The sequence below is a fragment of the Diadema antillarum genome, unplaced genomic scaffold (assembly GCF_040938485.1).
Source record: "Diadema antillarum isolate AM-2024a unplaced genomic scaffold, OU_Dant_1.0 seq00002344_RagTag, whole genome shotgun sequence".
Classification (NCBI taxonomy): Eukaryota; Metazoa; Echinodermata; class Echinoidea; order Diadematoida; family Diadematidae; genus Diadema; species Diadema antillarum.
In genome coordinates, this window is record NW_027272959.1 from 56,149 (window position 1) to 69,699 (window position 13,551).

Below are 13,551 nucleotides of genomic sequence, written 5' to 3' on the forward strand. Positions count from 1 at the left end.
TATCCTGCCCATCTTTCACACAAATTCCGACTTTGAGAGTTGATATTCAGCAGATCAGGTGATAAGGTTGATACTACACAGCTAGCACATACTAGTAATCATCATATTTCAGGCTTTCCTCCTTTTTTTTTGACTGGAATTTAATCTGTTTATCACACACACACACACACACACACACACACACACAAAGATAGTAGGCAGGTCCTATCATATGTGAGATAAAATACTTAATCCACAGCGCAAACAAGCTTATCACAGATTAAATTAAATGCATGAGGCCTTCTAACACTCTATACCACCATTTTCTCTGCAGGAAATATTCAATATTTATCGCCCTGACACTGAATACCAAAAAAACACCTCTCCCGCTGGCTTTTAGCATGACAGAACAACACGATCAGTGACAGCTCTAGGGATATCATCAACTTGATGAAAAACACCCCTGACCTCTAATTGAAACCAGCAATTCAGACATCTAGGGGTGGTTTTAATTAGCAAGTAGTTGCTATAACATTGCAAGACTAAGGTCTGACATTCCTGTTACAGTATCAAACTAGAAATGTCGCTAAGGCGACTGCTATGCCTCCGCCATAATGTATGATTCTCCTAATAGGTCTATAGTATATGTGGACAATGTATAATTACATTTTCACGATATTGGCAAAATATTGAAATTACATGTTTGTCACAAATGTGTTGAATGTTCACCTTCCTTTACCTAGGTTTAATTAGATGAATAGGAGAGCATGTATTTGGGGATTCAAGGACTTTAACTTGACTTTGACCCATTCATAAGTGTATGAATACTGTAATTTCAAGGTATGGAGAAAAAGTGTAATTTCTGTATTGAAAAGTACACTGTTATCATTTTTTTTTTTGGCCTTTGACCCTAAAATTCATAGGATAATCACTGTCAGGCAGAAAATGCATAAATATGTAGTAAGTGTCAAGATAACTTGAGCAACTTCTGAGATATGGAGGAAAAAATTAGTTCCGCACTTTCCCTTGATCTTTGACCTTTTGACCTTTGAGGCAAACCCCCACCCCCCCCCCCAAAAAAAAAAAAAGAGAAAAAGAAAATTTCCAGATAATCTAGGTTATACATGCATACACCAAGTGTAAAAAAAAAAAAATTGCTGGCATTACATAAATACATGTATGAGGGAAATAGAAAAAATTTGAAGTGTTGCACTTGACCTTTGACCCCTGACCTTTGACCCTATGAACCCTAGATTCTCTAGATAATAACTGCCAGTCAGTACGTGTATATATACTATGTTCCATGAAGATACCTTGAACAATTTCCAAGGTACGGAGAAAAAAGCGAAGTTTTAATATCTTAACTTAACCTTTTGACCTTTGACCTTTGACCTCATGACCCAAAACTTTCACCAGAGAATCTTAATTGGGTAATACATGTTTGCACTAAGTTTCAAGAAAATATCTTCAGGCATTGCATAGATATGGAGGAAATAGTGAAAATTTATGTATTTGACCTTGACCTTTTGACCTTTGACCTTGACCGTGTGCACCCAAAAGTTGATAGGCACAACTTCACCCCCTAATACACATACATGCCAAGTTTCATTAGGATACCTTAAAAGGTTTTGATAGTTACCCTGTCCACAAAATTTATTACGGACGGACGGAAGGACGGACGGACGGAAGGACGGAAGGACGGATGGACGGACGGACGGACGGACGGACAACCCGAAAACATAATACCTCCGGCACCACTTCGTGGCGGAGGCATAAAAATGCATACCGGTACAGTATTAGATTGCTAGAGTGGATATTGTGACAGCTGGCTTTAATTTGACTGAATTTTACTCTCTTTTCTGCATTACAAACTACGCTGACAAAATCAGTGCACTTTTAGTTGACCTTAATTAACCATAGTCAATATCAGTCTAAAGACAGAAAATCTAGCAGAAGATTAAAAAAAGGCATTTCCAAAATTGCATGTTTTTCTTTTCATTTTACTTCATTTCATTTCATTTCCAACAAAAATGCAATTTCAATAAGACATTTGAAAACACATAATCGCACACACACACACACACACACACAAACAAACATTGTAATCCAGGAAAATACTGTGAACTGAAATACAATAGATATTTTGACTTTTATGACAATACAGAATCAATATTGTTGATAATGGAAGGAGCTGTGAAAAAGCAGATGACAAAATAACCTTGCCTAATCATCATTCATAAGTGTATGTGACTCAATATCACTGTTGTGAGTGAAAAACCTTTGGAAATTGAAAATGCAATATGTTCCTTATTTCATTACAAAAATTGTCATGAATCTTGAACAATGCTCATTGTGTTATTTAATTCTATTCACCGAAGCCAATTTGAAAATTGGAGTGAAAGGGTCACTTTGTGAAACAGATACATTCTTATCCAATTGGCTGATTTAACTGGAGAAATTTTGATATTCTATATGACTGTCAGCAGTGCATGTACATTCACTTGGACATCATTATTAAAAAAATTCACAGTCATTTTTAGCTACATTATGAATATGAATGAATGAATACTTTCAGGTGTGTATTTTTTTTTTCTTTTTTGCTGTATGACAATTTTCACTAGGTTCACCTTTGTAAAAAAAAAAAAAAATCAGAAACTTTATTTATTCTTTGTCTAGAGAAAATGTGTATACACTGTGTTGGCATATGATATTCAGTGTAGTGTATAGTGCACTCGCAATTTATAAGTATAATTATGCTGGAAAGCATGCATACTGGTATATTTTTTGAATTTCAATCAAGAGGTTGTATGTTGAGAGACAGTCTATATCTGGAGCAATATTGTCCTCATGTGTGAATCAATCATCGAAATGTCTCTTCATCAAGCTGCAGATGGGCACTGCATCTCATTTTTCTGAAAGGCTAGCAGTCTCCTGAGCAGAACCCAGAACACCTACGATACATTCCTGATGGAGGAGAAACTTGAGGACGAACTTTTTTCCCCATGAAGGGGGGTCATGCTCTGTATCTGGGCCAATGGAGTTCGGCGGAGCGGCGGCAGAATTATACCACCAAAAGAAAGTCACCTTTCTTGATCTCAATTATGCTGCCATGTTCCAGTTAAACATAAAACTGGTGGCTGGCACCACCTTATATTTTTCTCCACAGGTCCCCTCCCTTCACCCCGCCCCCCCCCCCCCCTCCCCACCTCTGTAACAAAGATGTAGCTTTCTTTCATGCTATGATGGAAACTGGGACGCAGCTGGCTAAGGGTGAAAAGGGATGACGGTCTACACCAACCATATTCAAATATCTTTGCAAGGTTTCATATCACATTGTAGATGAAAGATGTGTAATATTCACCAGTAACTGGGTAGTGAAGAAATATAACATATTTTGTACAGGTACATCCAACACATCAGTTGGATTGATTTTTGAATCATGCTACATATTGCAAGCATACTATAACTACAACTGTAATTGTGTGTGAGTGTGTGTGTGTGTGTGTGTGTGTCCACAGACAAGAATAAAGATTTTTGCATTTTGTTTCAAAATCATTTTTCAACAACAGTTAATATTCTTTTTTTTTGGGGGGGGGGGGAGGCGGGGGCGGGGGGGGGGGTGTGAACACGACTACTTAGGAGAGTTAACTTGTATCATTTAGTACAGTACGTTAAAAAAAAGCTACCAGATTAAAAAATTCCATGATGCTGAAGTAACTCCACAACCATCCTCACTTCATCAGCACTCCACCCACTTGTACCCAAACCACCCCATCTTCTGAGTCAAATTACACCACCAATCAACACACTTTTAAACCTGACTGCGATTCCAGATTATTTTCATGCGACTTTTCCGCGCTTCAACCTGAAATTGTGACGGCAGACGGCCGCATTGGGGCTCTCTTGAAGCACTGTTCCCACACAGGTCAGGAAGCTCCCAATTTTTGATTTGCTCGCAATATCAGACTCGTGGATACCTCATCAAGATGATCTGTCAACAGCAACAGCTACCACAGCAAAGCACATGGTGGAAATTTCATCAAAGTCTTCCATTACCGACGGCAACCAGGCTGCGTACAATGTCAGGACAGTTTAAGCCGGTGGTGATCGGAGGGTTAAGTGGAAAAACACTCATACTCCAGAATTCCTGTATTAAATCAACAGAAGGCCAGTGTGACTGCAAAGTATAGCAAAATCTACCCTTAATACTTGGGGGTTTAAATAAGACCCCCAGTCCCACAAGCAAATATATCTGCTACATATCTGTTTGTGCCTCTGGTGGGCCCCCGAGGCAAAAATTGCTCCATGACCTGCTCCTCGTCAGCCAAACAACAATCTCTGACTTTAATGGGAATCAAGCAGTCTGTAAAGTTAGATGGTAAGTATCAGTGAATATAAATAGATTCAAAAAAGCAGAAACAGCATTTTGGGGTTCATGGCATTCACCTGTATTGACCAAGGTCCAGCAAATCCCTGCTCTGGGCCAAGGAGAAATGGCATGTCCCCAAAACTGACCCTAAAGTGAGTCTTACACTTTTTTTTCTTCATTTCTCTCATTTCACATGGCTTGCATCAGCTTGAAAATGATGAGAGGCCACTGCACACACACATGGTCAGAGAATTTTTGAGTACAGGATCATAGTAATATTAACTACTTGAAGTAGTTAATATTACTATGATCCCGTTTATACAAGTGTTCAAGGTCATGGACATGTCAATAAAGTTTCCATCATGCCAAGTTTGGGGTACTGTAGTCACAAAGTTTTATTTTCACATAGATCTAAGGGTAACAGCTTGAAAACACTGAACTTTCTTTCCCTTTTGACACCAGTGATTGGATTCTGCTTTAGATCAATGTCATCAAAAGTTTTTCAGTGCATGTTGAACTGCTTGTGAGCAAAATCAGGGACCCCCTGGCATACTATAGGGGGTGCCTACATACAAAATTGTACCTCTATCAGCCATAATCTATCCTTTTACAAGTTGTATTTCAGTATTTACTCTTTGCTCAATCTTTCCAACCAATTCATTTCCTCTAGAAATGAATGATGAATGATTTTGGTGTCCATAGAAATGTAAACAGAGAGTGTGGAACTGGTTGCCTAGTGCTTCTGACAATCGTGGTATACTATAGTTACTGGTGTCCTGGCAACGGCTTACACAATCATCACACACAAACATATCGGTTGTCATCCACACAAACTTAAAGTTTATGTTATACATCATACAAGTATTAAAGCAGAGAATGCGATGTGCATATATTGTATATTCCTGTTGCTCTGCTGGCTTGGTCTTCATCCATGATAAAATTTAGATAACTATTGATATGATAATTGCAACAACTCAGATTATACTTTATTACCTCCGCCAAGGGAGGAAGTTATGTTTTCGTTACCGTTGGTTTGTTTATTTGTTAGTTAGTTAGTTAGTTAGTTAGTTTGTCCGTGTGCAAAATAACTCAAAAAGTAGTTAACGGATTTGGATGAAACTTGCAGGAAAGGTTTAGAATGATACAAGTAACAAATGATTAAATTTTGGTAGTGATCTGAGAATTTTGGGGGAATTTATGAAGGATTTTTGATATTTTGCAGGTAGGCCGGTCAATGAACTTGGGAGTTCAGGCTGCGCGTATTTGAGGTTTGCATGCGCACACTAAAGTGCGTGCTCTAGTTTCTGCTAGGGCGAGGCGCGCCGTGCAGCTGAGGGTTTATGACGTTACAAAGGCTTCTATATTGGGAAATTGGGCGACTTTCAGCACACAATGCTATAAGTACGTATGGGTGGAAATCACTGATATCTCTATGGAAGAACAAGATCAGTGGTGGAAATGAGCTGCATGCTTGGCGGAGGTCTGAACTCTCATCAGAGTGCTTTTCTAGTTTACTATTGTAGCATTTTCTTTTTTCATCTATAGTCATCATCATCTGGAGCAGAGACAAATTTATCCTTGCAAGATGATTTCGATGCCTTTTAACTCTTTATGTGCCACATTCGCACGTCCGACTCAGTCGACGGCGTGTCAACTTCGCATATTCTGCTCAACAAACAAAGCCGCCAAAACCGATCGATAAATCGGTAATCCCGCGGTACAATCAAAGCGTTTCTCGCACTTTTGTTCCTCTCATATACGGCTTGCATTCTATGTGGTGAATGACTATCAAGCGCTGTACCCAACTAGATTTTCCATGTACACTTTAAGTTTCTGTCACTATTTTATGTGCAAAAGTCATTCCTTTACAGTAATGTAGCAACTGGTAATTCAAAAGAAAAATTGAAAATAGAATTGTTATACATTGTATATGGAAGCAAAGTTTGGCATTCCTCTTTAACTTTGCTCACTATTATGTCCAGCTTAACAGAAATTTGTAGAAGTTATACAGATTGGAAAAACAGAATTCTTTCTCTTCGTGTCTCAGAATAACGTGGCACACAGGGGGTTTCCACCATGGCACATAAAGAGTTAATAGTTCACTGCTTTCCCTTCTGATACTGCAAGGTTGCCCAAATTCCACATTTTGTTTTTTCCAGTGGATACTTTCAAAAGCAAAAACAAAAATAACAAGAATGTACATTTCACATCACAGTTATTAAAAGCTCCTTTTAGCAATGTAAAGTGATAATACGTTTCAACTTTTGTGCTGATAGCATCTTAAACTCCTTTGATGTTTGGAAAACATGAAATATAATATTTACATTTGGCTTGGAAACACTTACAAGACGTAACGTGTCATCCTCTAGAATTAGACATTGCGCAGCCATATGATTTGTGGTTCTTATATGACAAGGTGTGCTGTTATAGGGATAGGAGTAAGGAAGGAAAGATTCGCTGCCTGGAGAGCAGAATAGTTGGTCACGACTGCAACCTGTTTTGATCAGCACCGTCAAACTTGGACGTGGTCCAAAGTTGACTCTGCACGACAGGCAGCTGAGTGAGTGGCTTCAAGATTAAAAAAATGATAAACAAAATAAAAATGAAGGGGGAAAAAATCACTCCATCAGCCGGAGCAAATGCTTTGTCACATTTCTGAACGTTAGCTAGAGCATATTACTGGTGGCTGTGCAGGTTTTTATGGCAAGCCCGTTATTTAGACAACAGGGAGCGGGGTATTTATGAGTGGGTGTGTGACACACTGACATTTATAAGTAAATGGGTCTGTTCTCATTCACGAGACAGACAACATTGGAATACGAAAAAAAGTAACCTTTTCTCACAGCCATTAGCAGATTTAATCTAAACAATTTGGGTCCAATGTCGCTGTTAGACTCTTTTAGTACCTGTAGACTAAGCTGTAACATGCCGAGCTGTTCTATCTATATTGGGGGCAATGTCTCCAATGAAATTTTGAGTGGGATCACATGTTTGACTCATACACTGAAGTGCAGCCACATGAAAGTCCCACACAGCGACTGGTGCAACACAATATGAATTCATACACGGATGAAACTATTTCAATATATCTTCAGTTTACTCAAGACCTCTATGATGACCAAAAAAGATAACTAGCAAAACGGATGTGCCGGAACAGCTGAGAGAGGCAAGAGACGTAGGGTTGAAGATGCAATAACTGAGACTCATAATGATCGCATTATGTTGTCATGGCAACGGGCGACAATGCCCTGGGCTGAATTGGCTCTTGCGACATTTTAGTTTACTTCTCATGCAGCACTTTGAGCATCAAGAAGTGGAGGGAAGATGCAATAAAGGAGACGAACAACTATCAAAATGGTGTAAGAGGTGAAACTCTGGAATGTCTTCTACCATTATTTTGGAAGGAATTTGGTTTGTTTTTATGTTTACGAATGTTATCATGAGGACATTTTGAGTAGATGAAAAGGCTAATGGGTAAAAACTGCTCACAAATCCTGCACTTTACAGGTAGATTATTTACTGGGGGAACGTCATTGCTGGTTACTTGACGTACACCAATAGTATGACATTTCCTCGTGGCTCTCCCAACATGGTAAACTTTATTTGCTCTGTTTTTCCCTCTGTTCCCCTTTAACACACAGTCGGACTCTCCATTTCCACTTCCGTCTCATAGCCTGACCCAATTTCCTCCTGAAACAATCTAATTTGTTAATATAACCAACTCCCAAGGTCATTAAAGGTGTTGAGGGCATGCAGGCATCCAAAAGGAGTGTTAACGTTTCAGATTAAATTTGAGAATGCTCTCAGGTGGTCCTTCTATACTGGAAGGCAGGCTAATATGCCCCACCCCCCAACACTACTTTGTTTTTAAAAAAAGGGGGAAAAATGATCCTGGGAAGGGATAAACAACCCAAAATCATAATGCTGCCAGCCCCCTTCAAGGGGGTCATATGAAAAGTAATTCACAAGAATACCATTCTTTAAATTGCAAGACTTAAAAGTACAGTTTTAGACAAAAATCTTGAGTTTGCACTTAACATTAGTGCAAACTAAAACAAAACTTTGTACTTAACTACACGGGTAGCTATTCAAAGTAAATCATGCATAAATGTACATGTTTTATAAACAGGGTATAATCATGTCTATCATCATTTTCAAACTATTACCATCAAGCACATCATCTCACAATCCACTATTAAAGTGGAAAACTGAAGTAAAAATTCTTACCAGTAGTTTGTGGAAGGGTAGCATGCTAGAACTTTTTTTCTCAATTCCGAATCTTACAACATCCAATATGAGTCTTTGGCCCATAAAGTCTCGAGTGGAATTTGCCGTAAAAATCATCATTTTTCAATTGGCATTTCTGGATTTTCACAGTATATCATTTATTGCAGAAAATAACATAGAACTGGTAAGAAATTTGCCAATCTAGGACAGGAAAAGGGATTATAATCTATTTTTAAGTATATTTGCCAAACTAAGGATCTGTTAATAATCTTTCTATTACAAGACATTTATTCATAAGCAACTAGATACAAATGACAAAGATTTCTACTCTTCCCCATGAATCACTGACAATGAACACTAGAAAATATGATTATCAGATACAGCACCAGACCAGAGACATATGTCTTCCAGGGCTTGACGGGTTAAATAAAATAATTTGAATAAAACAGACATAAGGGTTTCCATGGTGATTTGAGACACGGAAGGCCACTTACCTTGACTCTCGTCTGCCAGGGCATCTCCACCAATTCATGGAGGTGGACCGGGGAGCCGAGCTCCACCACCAGGGTGACTCCTCTCTCCCGGATGTTGGGACTGCCGTTCTCACTACGGGCGCACAACCCGAGCAGCTTGATGACATTTGGGTGGCGCACCTGCCGTAATATCATCGCCTCCTTGAGGACCTTGTACATGGCGAGAATAAGACAGTCCTCTTTCTTCTTGTAGATGCCCTGCTGGAGGCAGTCCTTGACGTTCTTGACCTGCATGCTGGTGCTCTTGACGGCCACCTTCCGTCCCAGGAGCGTCCCTTCCTGCACAACCTTGGTGTGGCCCTGACCGATGGTCTTGCCCACCTTGATCGAGTCCGTGTGTCTGCAGCTGTAGATCTGGGTGGCCCGGTGGCCACCTGCAGCTGCTGCACCGGCATCTGCTGTCTCTCCGACCCCAGCCCACCCACTCTGGGCCTCCAGCCCTCGCACCTGGATGGTGCTGGCATGCTCCGAGTTCACCTGCTCCTGGAGCTCGTCGATCTTTGTGAGGAGTTCGTTCTCGTAGGCCTGGGCCTCTGAAAGCTTGCTCTGGAGGGTCTTCACAACATTTTCCAAGTGCTTGACCTTCTTGTAGTTGGAGAAGAACGAGCCGACGTCGTTAACATCGGATGGGTCCTCCCCGCCGGCCCCGCTGCGGAAAGTGTAGAAGAGGAGCGACAGCGACACGAAGCAGGAAAAGGAGATGGCCACTGTGTATGTGTGGATCCTCAACAGCGCCCTCATACTGGCGCACAATGTCCACGAGGGCAGCAGAGGCTCTGCGTCCCGCTGCCGCCTCTCACCTGGCCCATGGAGGGTCTTCCTCCTGCGCTGCCTCCAGTCTAGTCTGGTAGTCAAAGATGCGGGCCAAGAGATGTAGGACGTGGAGCATGATGTCTCAGGCATTCATTTCACCCCTGGAGCCTGCCCTCCTAGGCGTGTCATCTGTGGTGTGAGAATCAATGAGGTAAAATTGTTGAGTGCTGCTTCATGAGAATCAAGTACATGGTGCGACAATCCTGAAATTGCTATCATCTGATGATCTAATGCAGGTAAACGTTAGCCATAACCAAGGTCAACAAACCACACACGCGTTGCACCCACCTGCTTTGAGTGGTATTATGATCTGATGTATTTCCCCACATGATACAAATTTGTAGTTTCGGTCACCAAGGAAATACACTGTAAAGGTCCTGTGGTTGCAGGAAAACCCTTTGGCAACAAACATGGATGCTTAACTCATTGTTTATGGCACTATATGCACAAGGATTAACTGTACATGGTAGGTACAATGTGTGCTGTACCACAGGTAAAATAAATACCTCAAGCTCTACATACACATTTAATATGATACTGTACATAACAGTGTTTTGCATGAAGAGCTGTGTGTGTGGGGTGAGGGGAACTATATACCTCTCCCTGCACAGTGAATTGACACATCAGATTAATTTACCATCTAGTTTACAAGGATCTCTTGACAACAGATGGTGCGACCAATAAGAACAAATCAAACATTATACCACATGCAATCAGTCTGAAGCTGCATATCCACATGCAATATCTGTTTGAAAATGATTTTGGCTAAACACTAGGTATTTCATTCAACTAGGTCCTTCTCCCTTTCTCCTTATTTTTCCCTCTAAAAATTATGCATTTTCCAATGTAAAGAATCTTTAGAGCCATGTTTAAAAAGTGAAAATGCATAAAGTCTCCCATTTAAATGTACACTTGAAATAAGTGACTTTCATTTTTCTCATGCTTGGATCTTTGAAGGTGAGCAAAGGACAGAGTAGCAAGATTGATATTTCTACCAAAGAGGCTGATGTTGAGGATATATTCTTCCCCCTTTTTGTTGTTTAAAATGCTTGCAGCAAATTTTCCTTGCAGGCACACACATTCTATATATCATTATTATTATTATCATTTTAAAATTTTCAGTAATGTGACACACAGGTGTTACAAACCAACTTGCTTGGACCAACTAAAACTCACTGTTGGACAAGTAAAGTGAATGTGTACTGGACTGTTCAATACAAGGTTAGGCACTTGCCAAAATACCCATCTGGGCATGTAGAAAGAATACATTTTTTATAGTTCCCTCACACACTTACTTGGAAGATATTGGATATTCATAAGCACTAATATTCCAGTATCACAAAGCTCTTCATACTCCCAACCACTCCCCAAACTCCGAAATTCTTCCACACTCCGAAATTCTTCCACACGATCCATGGATTCAACTGCCCTCTGATGCACAGTACGCACACCATTCAAAGCCACTACATTGGGTAAATCAGGATGAAATCGCAGTTTTCATCTCCTTCATCATTACCCTGAATCGGGAAACTTTTGACAAAATGACACACCTCGTTGCCAACGAGGGCAGGAGTCACCAATCTCAATACCAACACTCATCAACCCATTCTGCACTAAATGCATTTGCCCTGGGGTTCTACCCAGCAATTTCACGACTGTAACTCAGTGTATCAGAGCCCTATTATTGCCTTTAAATGCAGATATTTACCTTAATTTCAACCCATACAGTGGCGGACGTGCCACAGCCCACCTTGTGATGATTGTAATGAACAAAACTACAAATTTTCAAATGCTTGATTCCAAAACACCCAACAGACATCTGACTACAAGTCCCTTCAGACTGACAGAAACCTGATACATTACAGCCAAATAGGATTTTGACTGGGTGTCGATTTTCAATAAATTTCATATTTGTGAATATTTCTACATATTTGAGCCATTTCTCTACTGATTCTTTCCCATCCCCACCCAAAAAACTGTTGTGTTCTTTGCTGTTTTTTTTTTTGTTGCTTCATGTGACTACTGCAATGTTGTCATACTATATCGAATGGTTTTGATGATCTGTATAATGCTCAGTCATGGAGCATTCTATTTCATACCCTCCGCCATTCTATTACCTTTGGTGTCATTCACAGTTTGAGGCACTTTGGGTGAGGGAAGTAGCACATGACCTGTTGCTATGGTGACACAGCTTTCACTCTAAAGGCATGTCATAGGTATGGCAGAGTTAAAGGGATCATATAGTTTTGGTTGAGACCTAACTGGGGGTTTCTAACATTTTTTGGTGAGATCTAATGAGAAACCTCTTTTAAAATGTGAAGGAGCATGCAATTCTGAGAGGAATTCAATGTTTATTTGATGAAAATCGGTTTTGAAATGACTGAGATGTCCAAAACAGAGCAATCCTAATAAAAGGTGGGACCCACCTTTATTAGGATCACTTTGTTCTACTTTGTTTTTTGATGTCTCAGCCATTCCAAAACAGATTTTCATCAAATAAAATTTGTATTCCTCATAGAATGGTATGCTCTGTACTACTTCATAAGTGGTTTCATGGTATCTTCCAAAAAGTCAAAAGCTCAATCCTCCCCTTAACCACTTTGTTATGAGAATGACCCTATGGTTGTTGGCTTAACTCTTTTGGTCCCGTGGGTATCATGTTTGAATGCGATGTCAACAGGATTTCAGGGTGGTGGTAGTGAGAGGGTTTAACCGACTGAACTCTTTGTAACCTTTCACCAGTGAATCGTGACAAGACAGAAAAGGGCCGCAAATGGGAAAGGAAATAGAGACACACAGCGAGAAAAGGAAGAAGAACTCTATTATCACTGTGTAAATACGCTAGGGAAAGCATTCATGGAGTCTGTAATTAGCATCATTCATCCATGGCCCGCATCACTGTCGTACAATGGTCAGGGCCAGTATTCCCAGCTCAGTGTCTGGATTTTGCTACACTGGGATGATTTGCTGGAAAAAAAAAAAATTAAAAAACACCAAAGAATAAAAGCACCATTCTATCTAAAGACTGCACAATTACGCTATAAAACACTCTGTGTCCATCGGGATATATAGTATCAATCCCATCATTACCATAATTGACTTCAATCAGGGAAGATGTGTCTTTTAATAGCCAGTGTAGTTCATGGAACAGTGAACAACTTTTCTCTTCTTTTTTTTTTTTTTTTGAGGGGGGGGGGGGGGGGGGAGAGAAGAGAGATACCAGGGAGAGACACCAGGGAGAATTGAGCAAGGGTAACAAAAACCCTAAACTTCATAGGAGGCAGTAAACCCCCACTTTGCTCTCTTGTTGCATTCACGTAAATGATAATAAAATTTGGAGTTATAATGCATGCACTTAATGTCGTTGGATCACTTTGGATCATTAACCAACAAGAACAAAGTTCTGTGAGATATTTTCATTGAACAAAATTGTGCATGTTTGATTTTCACTGGAAATTTAAACTTTCATTACAGGCAGAGCATATAATGTGGAAGCAAGTAGATGGAAGATTTCCCTAATAACATCACTGGTCAATTAGTATGAATTGAAACAAGAATAAACTCTCACCCCCACCCCCCCCCCCCAAAAAAAAAAAAACAGTTCAAGAGCTAATAGCAGCAGCCCCGTCA

General features: G+C 40.1%; 1 protein-coding gene across 1 annotated transcript in view; it reads right to left on the reverse strand.

The window, feature by feature from the left end:
* LOC139714623 (extracellular tyrosine-protein kinase PKDCC-like) overlaps nucleotides 1–13,551 on the reverse strand; it is a 62,754-nt gene that overhangs the window by 14,777 nt on the left and 34,426 nt on the right. The window contains exon 2 of the mRNA XM_071626303.1: nucleotides 9,070–10,050. Coding sequence (XP_071482404.1) covers nucleotides 9,070–10,011 — 942 coding nt within the window. The 5' untranslated portion in view covers nucleotides 10,012–10,050. The remainder of the gene's footprint in view (nucleotides 1–9,069; nucleotides 10,051–13,551) is intronic.